The sequence below is a fragment of the Amphiura filiformis genome, chromosome 18, assembly GCF_039555335.1.
Source record: "Amphiura filiformis chromosome 18, Afil_fr2py, whole genome shotgun sequence".
Taxonomy (NCBI): Eukaryota; Metazoa; Echinodermata; class Ophiuroidea; order Amphilepidida; family Amphiuridae; genus Amphiura; species Amphiura filiformis.
The window spans coordinates 11,777,373-11,793,562 of NC_092645.1; the positions used below are offsets into that span (position 1 = coordinate 11,777,373).

The 16,190-nt window shown below is 37.6% G+C and overlaps 3 protein-coding genes across 4 annotated transcripts in view; 1 reads left to right on the top strand and 2 right to left on the bottom strand.

The window, feature by feature from the left end:
- Window positions 1–16,190, top strand: part of LOC140138970 (laminin subunit beta-2-like) — a 555,517-nt gene that overhangs the window by 113,848 nt on the left and 425,479 nt on the right. The gene's annotated exons all lie outside the window — the stretch shown is intronic.
- On the bottom strand, window positions 2,997–8,458 carry LOC140139867 (uncharacterized). The gene is made up of 2 exons (XM_072161626.1): window positions 8,368–8,458; window positions 2,997–4,230 (listed from the first exon to the last, which is right to left on the bottom strand). Exon 2 carries the CDS (start codon window positions 4,225–4,227, stop codon window positions 3,253–3,255), a length of 975 nt encoding a protein of 324 aa, XP_072017727.1. The 5' UTR covers window positions 4,228–4,230; window positions 8,368–8,458; the 3' UTR covers window positions 2,997–3,252.
- LOC140139863 (uncharacterized) overlaps window positions 13,180–16,190 on the bottom strand; it is a 28,328-nt gene continuing 25,317 nt past the window's right edge. For both annotated transcript variants that reach the window (XM_072161623.1, XM_072161622.1), the window contains one exon: window positions 13,180–15,423. In XM_072161623.1, coding sequence (XP_072017724.1) covers window positions 14,222–15,211 — 990 coding nt within the window. In that variant the 5' untranslated portion in view covers window positions 15,212–15,423 and the 3' untranslated portion in view covers window positions 13,180–14,221. The remainder of the gene's footprint in view (window positions 15,424–16,190) is intronic.

Genomic DNA, 16,190 nt, shown 5'->3' on the forward strand with positions numbered 1-16,190 from the left:
TTGAAGATAGCAATGTCAAATATCCTGACCCAAAAATCTCACCGAATGACACCCTTTTTTGGTCTGATTTTCCGCAGTCTCACGGAAAGACACACTTTTTTTGGACCTTCTCACTGAAAGACCCCCTATAGGCTCTCACCGAAAGACCCCTAGTTTCGAACTGCTGTCCGCACATCCCTGTCACTTCCAAAGTCAAGTTCCCCCACCCTCCACAGTACCCCGGCCATTTACCAACAAAAGCAAAATTATCAATGGGTTTAGATGCAACTTTCGAATCTGCATGTATCATTTCATTCAACTGGTCACTATGGCAACTCATTAAGTTTTGGCAAATGAGTCACGAAAATTTGTAGAATAAAACTGGGCATCTCTTTGCTATGCCAGTGTTAATATTTAATGCTGAGATTTTGAGTTGCTATCTACTGAAGATGGCAAAGCTTAAAGCTATCTACTGAAGATAGCAATGTCAAATGCTATTTATTTACTGAAGAGAACAATGTCAAATGCTATCTACTGAACAAGAATTAAAGGCACTTTTAGTTTGTGTCTAAAATTCCAGTTATGTCAAGGGAGGCAAACGTTTACAGTATCTACTGAAGATAGGAATGACAATGATATCTATTGAAGACAGCAATGTTATCTACTGAAGATAACGACTGTAAATGCTATCTACTGAAGATAACACTGCAAGTGTGAATTGCAAATGCTATCTACTGAAGATAGCAATTGGTAATGCTATCTACTGAAGATAGCAATTGCAATCTACTGAAGAAAGCTAATGTCAAATGCTATCTACTGAAGATAGCAATGTCAAATGCCATCTATTGATGATAGCAATATCGAATGCTATCTACTTAAGATAGCAATATCAAATACTATCTACTGAAGATAGCAATGACACCTGGGCTTGGGTATGTGTCCTTATTTGCTGGTGGTTTGCTGATGGCATGTTTAGTTTGTGTCTAAAATTCCAGTTATGTCAAAGGAGCCCATAGCGCCATCAGGTAAACGTTTACAGTATCTTCTGAAGATAGGAATGACAAATGATATCTATTGAAGTTAGCAATGTCAAATGCTATTTACTGAAGATAACAATTGCAAATGCTATCTGCTGAAGATAAAATTGCTAATGCTATCTACTGAAGATAGCAATGTCAAATACTATCTACTGAAGATAGCAATGTCATATTGATGATAGTAATATCAAATGTTATATACTTCATTCATATATTCTTGTTCATTGATTGGTTAAAGTGGATCACATGACCAAAAATAGTTCTACCTGCAGTACTCCTATCCGTAAATAGTATCTCTAAGCCGTAAATAGTATTTTCAATGTCCCGGATGAGCCGTAAATAGTACTTTTGACCATGCCTTCCGCGTACACACATTCGATGCGACGGAACAGTTCATGCACGCGAAAGTGCCATAGCATGATTTCGCTCTGCTGTAATTGGTTAGCCAGATTTTAGCCTATTAGATTTTTTGAAGGGCAAAAAGGTTGTGCTTAAATTGGTCATGCTGTGAGAGTCCAAACGTCAAATAATTTTCTTTTAACCAATCAGTGAACAAAGAATATATTTAGAAGTATATAAAACAAATATAATACTGCCTTTATTCGAGGTTCTGGTTAAAACTATGGTCCTCATTGAGATCAATAGTACTATTGATCTTTGGGCCCATAGTTTTAACAAGACCCTCTCATGGCAGTGTATATTTGTATACTATCTACTGAAGATAACAACTGCAAATGCTATCTACTGATATAGCAATGTCAAATGTTATCTACTGTCACATATATGAAAAGATGGAGTATCAGCTTATAAAACCAACACAGTACAAAGAAAATTCTTTCATCAACATTTTATTAAGGGAAGTTTTCAGCATCTCACTAGGAATTCAAATCAGTGACAATGGGGCAAAAAAACAACAACAAAGAATGATGTTCTTGATTGGTTCCATTGTAAAACAAATCAAAGCCTTTTTTCAACATTATTGCAGCACCTTTAAATTGGAATGCCCTCTGCACTGTGTTATGTATAGACATCAACATGTTAATTGTAAACTAAGTCTTTCAACGAAGAATTCACTGGAACCTCAATTTTGGGAACATCATGGGTTGATGGACAAGAGTCCTGAAGCTTCTATTGCCAAGTTCACATTTGTAGGGCTTCTCACTATTTGCTATGAATTGCTTTGTGTTACTAATGTACTTTCCGCAAAGTTCATAGTAATTGTAAATAGGCTTCTGGTAGCTATGAATTTGTTGGTTCTGTTTCAAGTTCTCTGCCAGTGTAAAGCCCTTGTTGTATACTTTACATACATGAGGCTTCTCATTGCTATGGATTGCTATGTGATAGCATTAGTGAGCAAACTTATTGGTGAAAAACCAATTGCCTGTTGCTCACCGACAGAGTATAGGCCTAAATTCAGCTTATTTTGTAAAGTGGCACTTGGTGGTATTATGACAAATCCATGCGATTCCCTGCAGGGAAAATATAATAATTTACCTGCTGTGGATGCTGTGTCCCAGTGAGGTTGCAAAATGTTCTCATAAACTACTATGAGTCTGCAAATGATTTTAGTGTACTAGTGTACTGTATTGCTTTATTTTGAAGTTCACATTTGTAGGGCTAATCACTATTAGCTATGAATTGTCTTGTGCCATTTCAAGCGATGTACTTTTATGGTCTTAAGGTACTTGAAGCCTTCACCACAAAGTTCACATTTGTAAGGCTTCTCATTGCTATGAATTGGTGCTGTTTCAAGTTAAATGCCTGTGTGAAGCCCTTGTTGCATACTTCTCATTGCTATGGATTGCTGTGTGCCGTTTCAATTCACTTGCATATGTAATGCCCTTGTTGCATACTTTACATAAGGCTTTTCTTTGCTATGGATTGCTGATGTGTGTTGTTTCAAATCATACACATGTGTAAAGCCCTTGTTGCATATTTTACATACATGGAGCTTCTCATTGCTCTGGATTGCTGTGTTACATACTTTACATATGAGCCTTCTCTTTGCTGTGAATTGCTATGTGCCGTTTCAAGTTACCTGCCAGTGTATTAGCCCTTGTTGCATACTTAACATACATGAGGCTTCTCAGTGCTATGAATTTGCTGGTGCTGTATCAAGTTACCTGCCAGTGTAAAGCCCTTGTTGCATATTTTACATACATGAGACTTCTCGTTGCTATGAATTGCTGTGTGCCGTTTCAATAAATATGGCAGTGTAAAGCCCTTGTTGCATACTTTACATAATATGAGGCTTCTCATTGCTATGGATTGCCGATGTGTGTCGTTTCAAATCATACACACGTGTAAAGCCCTTGTTGCATACTTTACAAACATGAGGCTTCTCATTGCTATGAATTTGCTGGTGCTGTATCAAGTTACCTGCCAGTGTAAAGCCCTTGTTGCATATTTTACATACATGAGACTTCTCGTTGCTATGAATTGCTGTGTGCCGTTTCAATAAATATGGCAGTGTAAAGCCCTTGTTGCATACTTTACATATATGAGGCTTCTCATTGCTATGGCTTGCCGATGTGTGTCGTTTCAAATCATACACACGTGTAAAGCCCTTGTTGCATACTTTACAAACATGAGACTTCTCATTGCTATGAATTGCTGTGTGCCGTTTCAATGAATATGGCAGTGTAAAGCCCTTGTTGCATACTTTACATATATGAGGCTTCTCATTGCTATGAATTTGCTGGTGCTGTATCAAGTTACCTGCCAGTGTAAAGGCCTTGTTGCATATTTTACATACATGAGACTTCTCGTTGCTATGAATTGCTGTGTGCCGTTTCAAAAAATATGGCAGTGTAAAGCCCTTGTTGCATACTTTACATATTTGAGGCTTCTCATTGCTATGGATTGCCGATGTGTGTCGTTTCAAATCATACACACGCGTAAAGCCCTTGTTGCATACTTTACATACATGACGTTTGCTGTTAATCGGTGAACGTCTATTCAAGTGTCTTTTTCTAACAGTCGGAGTACATTCATAGTCCATCCAATTATGTTTCCATGTGAAGTCTTTATTAAACTGTTGGCATTCATAAAGCTTCTCTTTAGTGTCTGATTCATACCAATATGGTCTAATCCGCTTCTTGTGTTGGATCAGGTGACTCAGATATAGATAAGTGTCATGGAAATACCTGCTGCAATATATACAAGTGTGAGGCTTCAGGTTGAACAAGTTTTGAGGTCTTCTGGAAGTCATGTTCTGAAATGATGATTTAAAAAGGAATACTATCAAATATGAAGTCTTGTTTTTGTAATGTATAATGTGGTAGTTTTTTTACAGACTTAGCTGATACAAAAATATTGTGCCAACCATATGTGACATGATCAAGGGGAATGTTGACCCTGGTCGATAACCTCAGCTGAAATTGAAAAGGGGACATATCAGTATTATGTAAAAAGATTGTGGAAATGTTGCAATTCGCCAGCAAAGTTATAATGTTACTATGTCAACAGGAGCAAGCTTGACCTTGATTAATGAACCACGATCAAAACAACCACCACATATGCACAAAGTATGTGGCATTTGACGGCATAAATATACCATGATCCGGTAATCAAGAGAATTACATAACCACTTCGATAATGAATAATTAAATTGAGAACAACATAAGCTACAAGTATGCACATGGTCTCATTTTTGATAGTCTCAATTTGACTTTGCCCCAAGTACCCCTGCAGCCTTTCATGTTTTCTCATGTTGTAAGATATATTCCAGACTTGTACGTGGCAGGCACTCCGATGTCCCAGCTACAAGTATGTGCCATGGTGATGCTCTCCTTTTTCAGCGAGAGGGAAAATCAGCACCGCTAAAAGGAACGGACATACGACTCAACTCAACATGTTTTCAGCCAATCACCATCCAGGAATCTTGATGATGCCATCAGAATGATCTAGTATTTTGTTTCCTAATTTTAGCTGATGTTTAATTCAGCTTGATTCAGCTTCCTAATGGAACTATTTAAACCCACAATGCAATTGTCATCAGGGGATATCCCCATTTATGAATATTCACAACAAAATGATTCACGTGTCACATCGAAACGGATGATCAAATTTGCTCTAGATTTCGCTAAAATTTTTCTGCCGTCTTGTGAAGACCAGTTCCAAAGACCCGCATTAGTAGCTGATCAGTTCCCTTGCTTCCCCTTTTGGGCAGCCGATCATCAGTTCCCTAGACTTCAAGATCGAAGCTGGTGGTGGCACACCCTACCAAAAATGCCCACCCCCTCCCGGGTGTGCGCTTCTCAAATCGCTGCTGAAATTAATTACCCAGAACTGTTTCCTTTCAATTGCTTGATTCAAATTCCCAAGGTTTTTGTGGGTCCGAATTTGGGCCATTGGTTTTAACCTGTGAACCCCATAAAAAGTGAGAAAAATGGTAAATTTCTTGCTGGCCATTTAGGCCTGTCGGATGTATCTTTATGGCCCTCACTGATTTTCGGGCCCTTGGCCCTCCTTATTTCAAGGCCTATTTTTCTCATTTTGCTTGTTGCTGGTATTTAAGTAGCAGCCACTTCAAAACATCTTCAAGTTGCAAAAGCCAACAAGGCTCAGGTCAGGACAGGAAGTCCTACATGTAGCTGTCATTGTTTAAAAATGATTGCCAAACACTTTAGTCCATATATGTGTTGTGACACAATCTGGTCCATGGGGGCCAACGGAGGCATTTTTGAAAATTGAGTTACTGTTATGTAAATGTAATTATTACATTATATGCTATCATTTACTGAAAACACCAAAGGTCTAGCATATTTGATTCTAAAGTTATGAAGTTTTTTGATGTCTATTTTCTTATGTATTTTATGTATATCTCAGTTTCAAATTTGCCGCCTTTGGACCCCATGGACCAGATCGTGTCACATATAGAGGCCTTTGCATGTGACGTATCATCCCGTAAAATATGACGGACTACTCGAATGCATTCAACAAAAGCATGATTGCAATCTACTGTGACAGCTGTTCGTCTCACACACATAACGCTGCACTACGATCAAATAAGTTGATGACAACATTTGATTGAATGGACTGCACTCCGCCATAACTACGGTAAAGGGCACTGGTTCAAATCCTTTGTTTGGAGCCAATCGATAAACTGATGCAGGGCCTCTATGCTTTGTAACCCACTCCCACCTCAGTCCAATCAAATCAATCAATAGGTCTATTAATTCCATATAGGGTATAATCTTCTTCCACGGTAAACCAAACAGCTTCCGTGGTAAACCTTGTAGCGCCATCACTTGATGAAAATACGTTATTAGTAGGCGTGAGTTAACAGCTATCTTGGCTAGAACTATTGCGACTGTAGGGGTGAGCTTGCCTACAGGTAAAAAAAAATACTGCGTGGCGGTTATATAACACGCCTTACGCCTAGTTTAGGGCAACAGGGTGGAAAGGAGGGTAGGCCTACAGCCTACTACGGGATGTGCGACAGATTCGGGGTGCATTTTGGTTTATTGATGGCCCTCAATTTCATGAAAATTTGGTTTAAGAAAGATTGTATTTGTTTATTTTTTTTAAATTAATTTGTTTCCCAAATTTTCATCGGAAAGTGTGCCATTTTTTTTTTTTTTTCTATGGCGCGGCGTGCGATTATAAATAGGCCTATTAATATAATTTTTAAATGCTATTTTATTATTTTGTTATTAATTGAAAATCTAAAATAGTATAAAATCGTAGGCCTATATGATGCCTTGAATTAAAGTTTAAAACGTGATTACTATTATTAAATAATTCCTAACATCTCGGACAACATGCCCCCCTCCCCCAACACACACACCCCCCACACCCCTACACCAACAACCACATGCCAATTCTTGGCGAAAGTCACCTTGCACATCGTAGCCACGCGTGCACCATCCAGCATTGTCCCGCTAAAATACACTACCCTATTACGAGCAATGGAATAGCCCGTCAATCATGCACAGTGGTTGCTCCTGGAAGGAAGATTATACCCGATGTGACGCGGTTGCTCATGGAAGACAAGATGGATTATACCCCTTTTCATTAATTCTGCAGACATGGTTTTATTTATTGTATTATATTGTATTGTATTACCAGGGGGGTATTGATTATTGATTGATGTGGTTGACTGGCATACATGAGCTGACTGTTTATATAAGACTTACCAGATAACACAACTAAAATCTTAAGCTCGGACATTTTCATCTTTTCAAACATTTTCAAAATGCCACTGCTATATATTTTTCTGTACTGATCATAACAAAGATTTGGTGTAAAAAACAACAATTTTGGAGAATCACAAAAAAGTAAATAATTTGCCATTTTTTGTAACAACATTAAGGTCATATTCCATACCAACTGAATGAATCAGAGCTTTGCAGGTGAGCACTTTTGGTCACAATTGAATGCACCAAAACGGCAACACAAAAAGTTGTGCTTTTATTTGCGTGTAGCTGATGTAGCGTGAAAAAATATGGGCTTTGGGGACTAAAAATAAATGGCCAAATATTAAGCTAAATCTGAGGTTAATTTGGTTAGAAACCCACAAACAGGCGCCAATCAACATGGTGGGGGTTAATTGTATGGACCATCCCCCTGTTCAGTGGCGTAACTCCTATGGGCTCAGGGTGTGCAAAATTAACCCGGGCACCCGAGCTGAGGCGAAGGTGCCCCTCAGCTTGGGTGCCACTGCCCATTGGTTCCAGTGGGGCAATGGGGCACCCATATTAATGCCCAGCATGCACCCAAAACCAAAGTTACGCTACTGCCCCTGTTAAGATAATTAAGTGAACATACACACAATGTGTCTCATATCTGCCATCTCTGCATAATTATGCATATTATGCCATCATGGATGTACATCATGTATAGGCCTATATAGCAGTGACACATGTGTTTTAACAGTTAAGCTTAGGGGGGTATTTAAGAAATAAAGGGTCAATTTTTATCCTTTTTGCATTTTCTCAAAAACGTAAATAATGGGCAGGGACGAACCCATTATTTAAAGCTTTTATGTATATTATTTGCGTAAAGGATAATGGACTATTTCTAATTACCATAAAATAGTGCGATTTAAAGAGAAAATATCATTTTTGGCACAAATATTTTAAGTTGTTTACTTAATGAGGGAAAACGCGATAAATGACATCAGATCGCGGGAAATATTGACGCGTAACAAGCGTGATGCTGTGCGTAGAATGAGTTACTTGGCTCGACCCATTATTGCAGAATAATGGGCTCTCACGTGACGCGTTTCAACAAATCACAGCGCGCGAGTTTGAATAATGGGTCGTGGAGGTAATAGAATATGATATATAACTATCATCATGATCATGATCAACTGGCACCACTTTACTACTATAAATCTAAAACTTACTATTTATGTGACTGGCGTCCATGCAAAATTGGTGCACTCTACATGTACTTTAATTACCAGTGTTATAGTTCTGCTGACATGTGCATTTTACACAACTTCAGTTACAATGTGCATGTTGCTGCATGCTGTTGTATGTTATAGAGGTCATCACTGCACTACATCAAAAATAATAGGGTCACTGCTCTGTATAATATTGATAACAATTCCCTTTAAAAGGGATGTGCAGTTACAGAGATTAATTTCAATTTTGTGTGGGATAAGCCTACATTTTAGATAAACATTATTGTTTTAATAAATTAATGAATTTACTTTTATGTTTGATTATTGATTGGGCTAATGGAAATTTATCATAAGTTTCCAATTTATGTTTGCCAAACTTGTCAGTATTTAATTGAATAACAAGATTTTCCAGATTCCAGATTTATTTATTTGATATTCATCTTAGTTACAATAAGATATGATCAAATACATTTTAATGAATACAAATAACATGTACCAGTGGCGTAGGGTCATAGGGGCAGGGGGGCACGTGCCATAGGCAAAAAATGGCGTGCCCCCCCCCCATCAGACCCGGTGCCCCTCCAATCATGGTCGGTGCCGGCAACGGATGACCCACGCTACACAACTGACATGTACTTCTTTAGGGGTTGTTCATAAATACCTGGTGGGGGGGTAAAAAGGAGGAGCCAAAAAGAGGGGGACAAAAAGTTTTAGATGGGGGCCAAAAAGTTTTCAGCTTTGAAACACAAAATTTCTGCACATTTGAGACTCTCTATATCACTTTTAATTAATGGGTAAAAGTTTTGGTTTTTTCAGAGGTTTTGTTTGAAAAAATGTTGGCACAATGAATGAATATGACTTTGAAGATGATCAGCAACATGCAACATCATGCACTATGAATGTTTCCTCTGCCCGAGGGCGGGCACATCAAAAATTGTGGGTATGTTCCCCCGAATTTTGAGGTGGTGCATCTTTGGGAGCTAGCTGATGGTGTCTCGGTAAAAGGGGGTCTTTTGGAGCTGTGAACAAGTAAAATGGGGACTTTTGGAGCTACGAATAATCAAAATAAAACATCTTTCTTGGCATTCTGGTTGAAAATTGCCCGGAAAAAGAGAAATATGAGGAATGAGCAATTTGGGGGACTTTTAGAGCTGAAATGATCAAAATCAAGGGTCTTTCAAGCTATATTTTGGTCACTAAAGGCCTACGAGGTCTTTCAGAGCTGCGAAATCCAAAACAGGGGTTCTCTGCGGGGGAACATACCCGTATGGTTGTGTTAAAAGTGCCACCCTGGGGATGCTATGATATTTGCAGAGCAGAGAATTTTTTTCGGGGGCATGGGGAGGCAAAGTGAATTTCAGGGTGAGCAAAATTGGTAAATTTTGTGCAAAATTGCCGCAAAAAGTGGAAATTTACGTGATTTTTGGGGTTTTGCCTCAAAAGTGAAAAGTGGGTGGGCAAACTGGGGGGCAAGAAAAATATTGGGGGGCAAATGCATAGGAAATACTAGCATTTTTATCGTATAATTTCATCTTACTATAAATAGCGAAAAGTTGTATGTTTTTGTGTTAGTATTCAAGATTGAAAGGCTCCGTCAGTTTTGATCCCAATGTCATCAAAGTTTGATGAATATACAGGCAATGCATTGCACTTTAAATTGAAGATAGCAATGCCAAATTTATTGAAGATAGCAATGTCAAATATCCTGACCCAAACATCTCACTGAATGACACCCTTTTTTGGTGTGATTTTCCGCAGTCTCACGGAAAGACACACTTTTTTTGGACCTTCTCACTGAAAGACCCCCTATAGGCTCTCACCAAAAGACCCCTAGTTTCGAACTGCTGTCCGCACATCCCTGTCACTTCCAAAGTCAAGTTCCCCCGCCCTCCACAGTACCCCGGCCATTTACCAACAAAAGCAAAATTATCAATGGGTTTAGATGCAACTTTCGAATCTGCATGTATCATTTCATTCAACTGGTCACTATGGCAACTCATTAAGTTTTGCAAATGAGTCACGAAAATTTGTAGAATAAAACTGGGCATCTCTTTGCTATGCCAGTGTTAATATTTAATGCTGAGATTTTGAGTTGCTATCTACTGAAGATGGCAAAGCTTAAAGCTATCTACTGAAGATAGCAATGTCAAATGCTATTTATTTACTGAAGAGAACAATGTCAAATGCTATCTACTGAACAAGAATTAAAGGCACTTTGAGTTTTTGTCTAAAATTCCAGTTATGTCAAGGGAGGCAAACGTTTACAGTATCTACTGAAGATAGGAATGACAATGATATCTATTGAAGACAGCAATGTTATCTACTGAAGATAACGACTGTAAATGCTATCTACTGAAGATAACAATTGCAAATGCTATCTACTGAAGATAGCAATTGGAAATGCTATCTACTGACGATACCAATTGCAATCGACTGAAGATAACAATTGCAAATGCAATCTACTGAAGTTAGCAATGTCAATGTTATCTACTGAAGATCTAAAATGCTATCTGAAGATAGCAATATCAAATGCTATCTACTTAAGATAGCAATATCAAATACTATCTACTGAAGATAGCAATGACACCTGGGCTTGGGTATGTGTCCTTATTTGCTGGTGGTTTGCTGATGGCACTTTTAGTTTGTGTCTAAAACTCCAGTTATGTCAAAGAGCCCATAGCGCCATCAGGCAAGCGTTTACAGTATCTTCTGAAGATAGGAATGACAAATGATATCTATTGAAGACAGCAATGTCAAATGTTATCTACTGAAGATAACAATTGCAAATGCTATCTACTGAAGATAGGAATGACAAATGATATCTATTGAAGACAGCAATGTCAAATGTTATCTACTGAAGATAACAATTGCAAATGCTATCTACTGAAGATAACAATTGCAAATGCTATCTACTGAAGATAGCAATTGCTAATGCTATCTACTGACGATACCAATTGCAATCTACTGAAGATAACAATTGCAAATGCTATCTACTGAAGATAGCAATGTCAGATGTTATCTACTGAAGATAGCAATGTCAAATGCCATCTATTGATGATAGCAATATCGAATGCTATCTACTTAAGATAGCAATATCAAATACTATCTACTGAAGATAGCAATGACACCTGGGCTTGGGTATGTGTCCTTATTTGCTGGTGGTTTGCTGATGGCACGTTTAGTTTGTGTCTAAAATTCCAGTTATGTCACAGGAGTCCATAGCGCCATCAGGCAAACGTTTACAGTATCTTCTGAAGATATGAATGACAAATGATATCTATTGAAGACAGCAATGTCAAATGTTATCTACTGAAGATAACAATTGCAAATGTTATCTACTGAAGATAGGAATGACAAATGATATCTATTGAAGACAGCAATGTCAAATGTTATCTACTGAAGATAACAATTGCAAATGCTATCTACTGAAGATAACAATTGCAAATGCTATCTACTGAAGATAGCAATTGGTAATGCTATCTACTGACGATACCAATTGCAATCTACTGAAGATAACAATTGCAAATGCTATCTACTGAAGATAGCAATGTCAGATGTTATCTACTGAAGATAGCAATGTCAAATGCCATCTATTGATGATAGCAATATCGAATGCTATCTACTTAAGATAGCAATATCAAATACTATCTACTGAAGATAGCAATGACACCCGGGCTTGGGTATGTGTCCTTATTTGCTGGTGGTTTGCTGATGGCACGTTTAGTTTGTGTCTAAAATTCCAGTTATGTCACAGGAGTCCATAGCGCCATCAGGCAAACGTTTACAGTATCTTCTGAAGATAGGAAGGACAAATGATATCTATTGAAGTTAGCAATGACAAATGCTATTTACTGAAGATAACAATTGTAAATGCTATCTACTGAAGATAACAATTGCAAATGCTATCTACTGAAGATAACAATTGCAAATGCTATCTACTGAAGATAACAATTGCAAATGCTATCTACTGAAGATAGCAATGTCAAATACTATCTACTGAAGATAGCAATTGCAAATGCTATCTACTGAAGATAACAATTGCAAATGCTATCTACTGAAGATAAAGATAACAATTGCAAATGCTATCTAATGAAGATAGCAATGTCAAATACTATCTACTGAAGATAGCAATGTCATATTGATGATAGTAATATCAAATGTTATATACTTCATTCATATATTCTTGTTCATTGATTGGTTAAAAGTGGATCACATGACCAAAAATAGTTCTACCTGCAGTACTCCTGTCCGTAAATAGTATCTCTAAGCCGTAAATAGTATTTTCAATGTCCCGGATGAGCCGTAAATAGTACTTTTGACCATGCCTTCCGCGTACACACATTCGATGCGACGGAACAGTTCATGCATGCGAAAGTGCCATAGCATGATTTCGCACTGCTGTAATTGGTTAGCCAGATTTTAGCCTATTAGATTTTTTTGAAGGGCAAAAAGGTTGTGCTTAAATTGGTCGTGCTATGAGAGTCCAAACGTCAAATAATTTTCTTTTAACTAATCAGTGAACAAAGAATATATTTATGAAGTATGTAAAACAAATATAATACTGCCTTTATTCGAGGTTCTGGTTAAAACTATGGTCCTCATTGAGATCAATAGTACTATTGATCTTTGGGCCCATAGTTTTAACAAGAACCTCTCATGGCAGTGTATATTTGTATACTATCTACTGAAGATAACAACTGCAAATGCTATCTACTGAAGATAGCAATGTCAAATGCTATCTACTGTCACATATATGAAAATATGGAGTATCAGCTTATAACACCAACACAGTACAAATGAAAATTCTTTCATCAACATTTTATTGAGGGAAGTTGTCTTAGCATCTCACTAGGAATCAGTGACAATGGGGCAAAAAACAACAACAAAGAATGATGTTCTTGTTTGGTTCCATTGTAAAACAAATCAAAGCCTTTTTCAACATTATTGCAGCACCTTTAAATTTGAATGCCCTCTGCACTGTGTTATGTATAGACATCAACATGTTAATTGTGAACTAAGTCTTTCAACGAAGAATTCACTGGAGCCTCATTTTTGGGAACATCATGGGTTGACCGACAAGAGTCTTGAAGCTTCTATTGCCAAGTTCACATTTGTAGGGCTTCTCACTATTTGCTATGAATTGCTTTGTGTTACTACTGTACTTGAAGTCTTTTCAGCAAAGTTCATAGTAATTGTAAATAGGCTTCTGGTAGCTATGAATTTGTTGGTTCTCTTTCAAGTTCTCTGCCAGTGTAAAGCCCTTGTTGCATACTTTACATACATGAGGCTTCTCATTGCTATGGATTGTTATGTGTCGTTTCAAATTATATGCCCGTTTAAAGCCCTTACATACTTTATATACATCAGTCAACATTAATAGGTAAATTTTCACAGGAACATTTTCTGCACACGTGACCAATGCATATCAATGTGAGTGTAACCTCGAGCCTGATGACCCCGGCGTTGACCTCGCTATTCAAGTCTCAGCCATTTTGAATTGGAATAGTATTCTTGCCCGCAATTTTGATAGAATTTTGTGCATTGCAAATTTATTGAATATTATGTAATATCGTAATTTCTCCACAATATCATCAAAACATAATTTCAAAAATATCTACCTACGGAAAAATATATTTATCTACAGAAACTCTTACCGTAATATTATTAACTTGTGATAAGTAAGGTATTTTGCATCAAAGGAGGAATTTGTCCTATTCAAATACATTGGAAGACCACCCACTGTGCTCGGGGTCACATTCCATAATGCTAATAATCTACACCCATGGGTGTCATGTGTCCAGAAAATTTTCCCGTGAAAATTTACCTTAAGTTTGACTGTACATGAGGCTTCTCTTTATGCTATGGATTCTATGTGTTGTTTCAAATAATATGGCAGTGTAAAGCCCTTGTTGCATACTTTACATACATGAGGCTTCTCATTGCTATGAATTTGTTGGTGCTGTTTCAAGTTACTTGCTTGTGTAAAGCCCTTGTTGCATACTTTACAAACATGAGGCTTCTCATTGCTATGGATTGCTATGTGTCGTTTCAAATCATATGGCAGTGTAAAGCCCTTGTTGCATACTTTACAAATATGAGGCTTCTCATTGCTATGGAGTGCTATGTGTCGTTTCAAATAATATGGCAGTGTAAAGTCCTTGTTACATACTTTACATACATGAGGCTTCTCTTTGCTATGGATTGCTATGTGTCGTTTCAAATCACATGCCAGTGTAAAGCCCTTGTTGCATACTTTACATACATGAGGCTTCTCTTTGCTATGAATTGCTATGTGCTGTTTCAAATCACATGCCAGTGTAAAGCCCTTGTCGCATACTTTACATACATGAGGCTTCTCCTTGCTATGGATTGCTATGTGTCGTTTCAAATAATATGGCGGTGTAAAGCCCTTGTTGCATACTTCACATACATGAGGCTTCTCTTTGCTATGGATTGCTATGTGCAGTTGCAAGTCACATGCCAGTGTAAAGCCTGTGTTGCATACTTCACATACATAAGGCATACTATGGATTGCTGTGTGCTGTATTAAGTCATTTGCCACTGTAAAGCCCTTGTTGCATACTTTACATACAAAAGGCTTCTGGCTATGAACTGCTTTGTGCTCTTCCAAGTGATGTGCCAGTGTAAAGCCCTTGTTGCATACCTTACATACATATGGTTTCTCTTCGCATATTGCTTCAGGTTGTTTCAGTTGCTGTGTCAGTGTAAAGCCCTTATTGCATACTTTATATAGATGAGGCGTCTCTTTGCTGAGAATCGGTGAACGTCTATTCAGGTGTGTAAAAAAGAATGTTTTAATAGTCACAGTACATACATGGTCCATCAATTTTGTTTTCTTGTGAAGTCTTTATTACAGTATTGACATTCATATAGCTTCTCTTTTGTGTCTGATTCATACCAATATGGTCTAATCCGCTTCTTGTGTTGTATCAGGTGACTCAGATATAGATAAGTGTCATGGAAATACCTGCTGCAATATATACAAGTGTGAGGCTTCAGGTTGAACAAGTTTTGAGGTCTTCTTGAAGTCATTTTCTGAAATTAGGATTAAAAAGGGAATATTGTTAGTTATTGAAGTTTTGTGTTTCTGTTTTTGCAGAGTAAATTGTACATATTGCACCATTCACATGGCATTGAAAAATAGTGTGCAATAAATATATAACAATCTGCTCCAAGAAGCAATACAATGTATGGCCATTTATACTGAACTTACCGCCCCCCCCCAAAAAAAAAGGTGATGGTGTCTCACTTTGTTTGTATCACTAAATGCTCCATGTGTATGTGTGTTGATAAATGCTTTACACACAAGCTTTCCATCACAATGGACCACAATGGCCTCATCCCAATGGTATAGTTCAATAACCTCAATTAAACAATTAAAATTTGACCTCAAGTTGCAGAGTATTTGTACCCAAATTTTCAAAGTCATTCAATGAATAAACCTAGATGTATTGGGGTTAACGTGGTAATGGAGTCATTTTCTAGAAATTAGGAAATGCTTTGAGCATGTTTTAAGCAGATTAATTGAATAGGGTAAAGTGCACTGATAAATACCGTATTGTTTGTAATAAATGCTCCCCCTCTAATAAACGCCCCCCTCCAATGTTTCTGTGAAAAATTGACAAAAATGCGAACATTTCCATGACATATCGTGTAGGTAAGCTTAAAACTTGCATGCAGTCATGTCAGTCACGATCGCTAAATTGAATGGACAAAACCTATTATGACTCAACTTTCATCCATTTCATTGCCTAATTATGGTAGAATTTCACTAATTCCATGCACTTGCAGGTGTAATTTTG

What these genes read in the sequence shown, in the direction of transcription:
- LOC140139867 (XM_072161626.1), bottom strand. Translation starts at nt 4,227, where the DNA reads ATGACTTCCAGAAGACCTCAAAACTTGTTCAACCTGAAGCCTCACACT.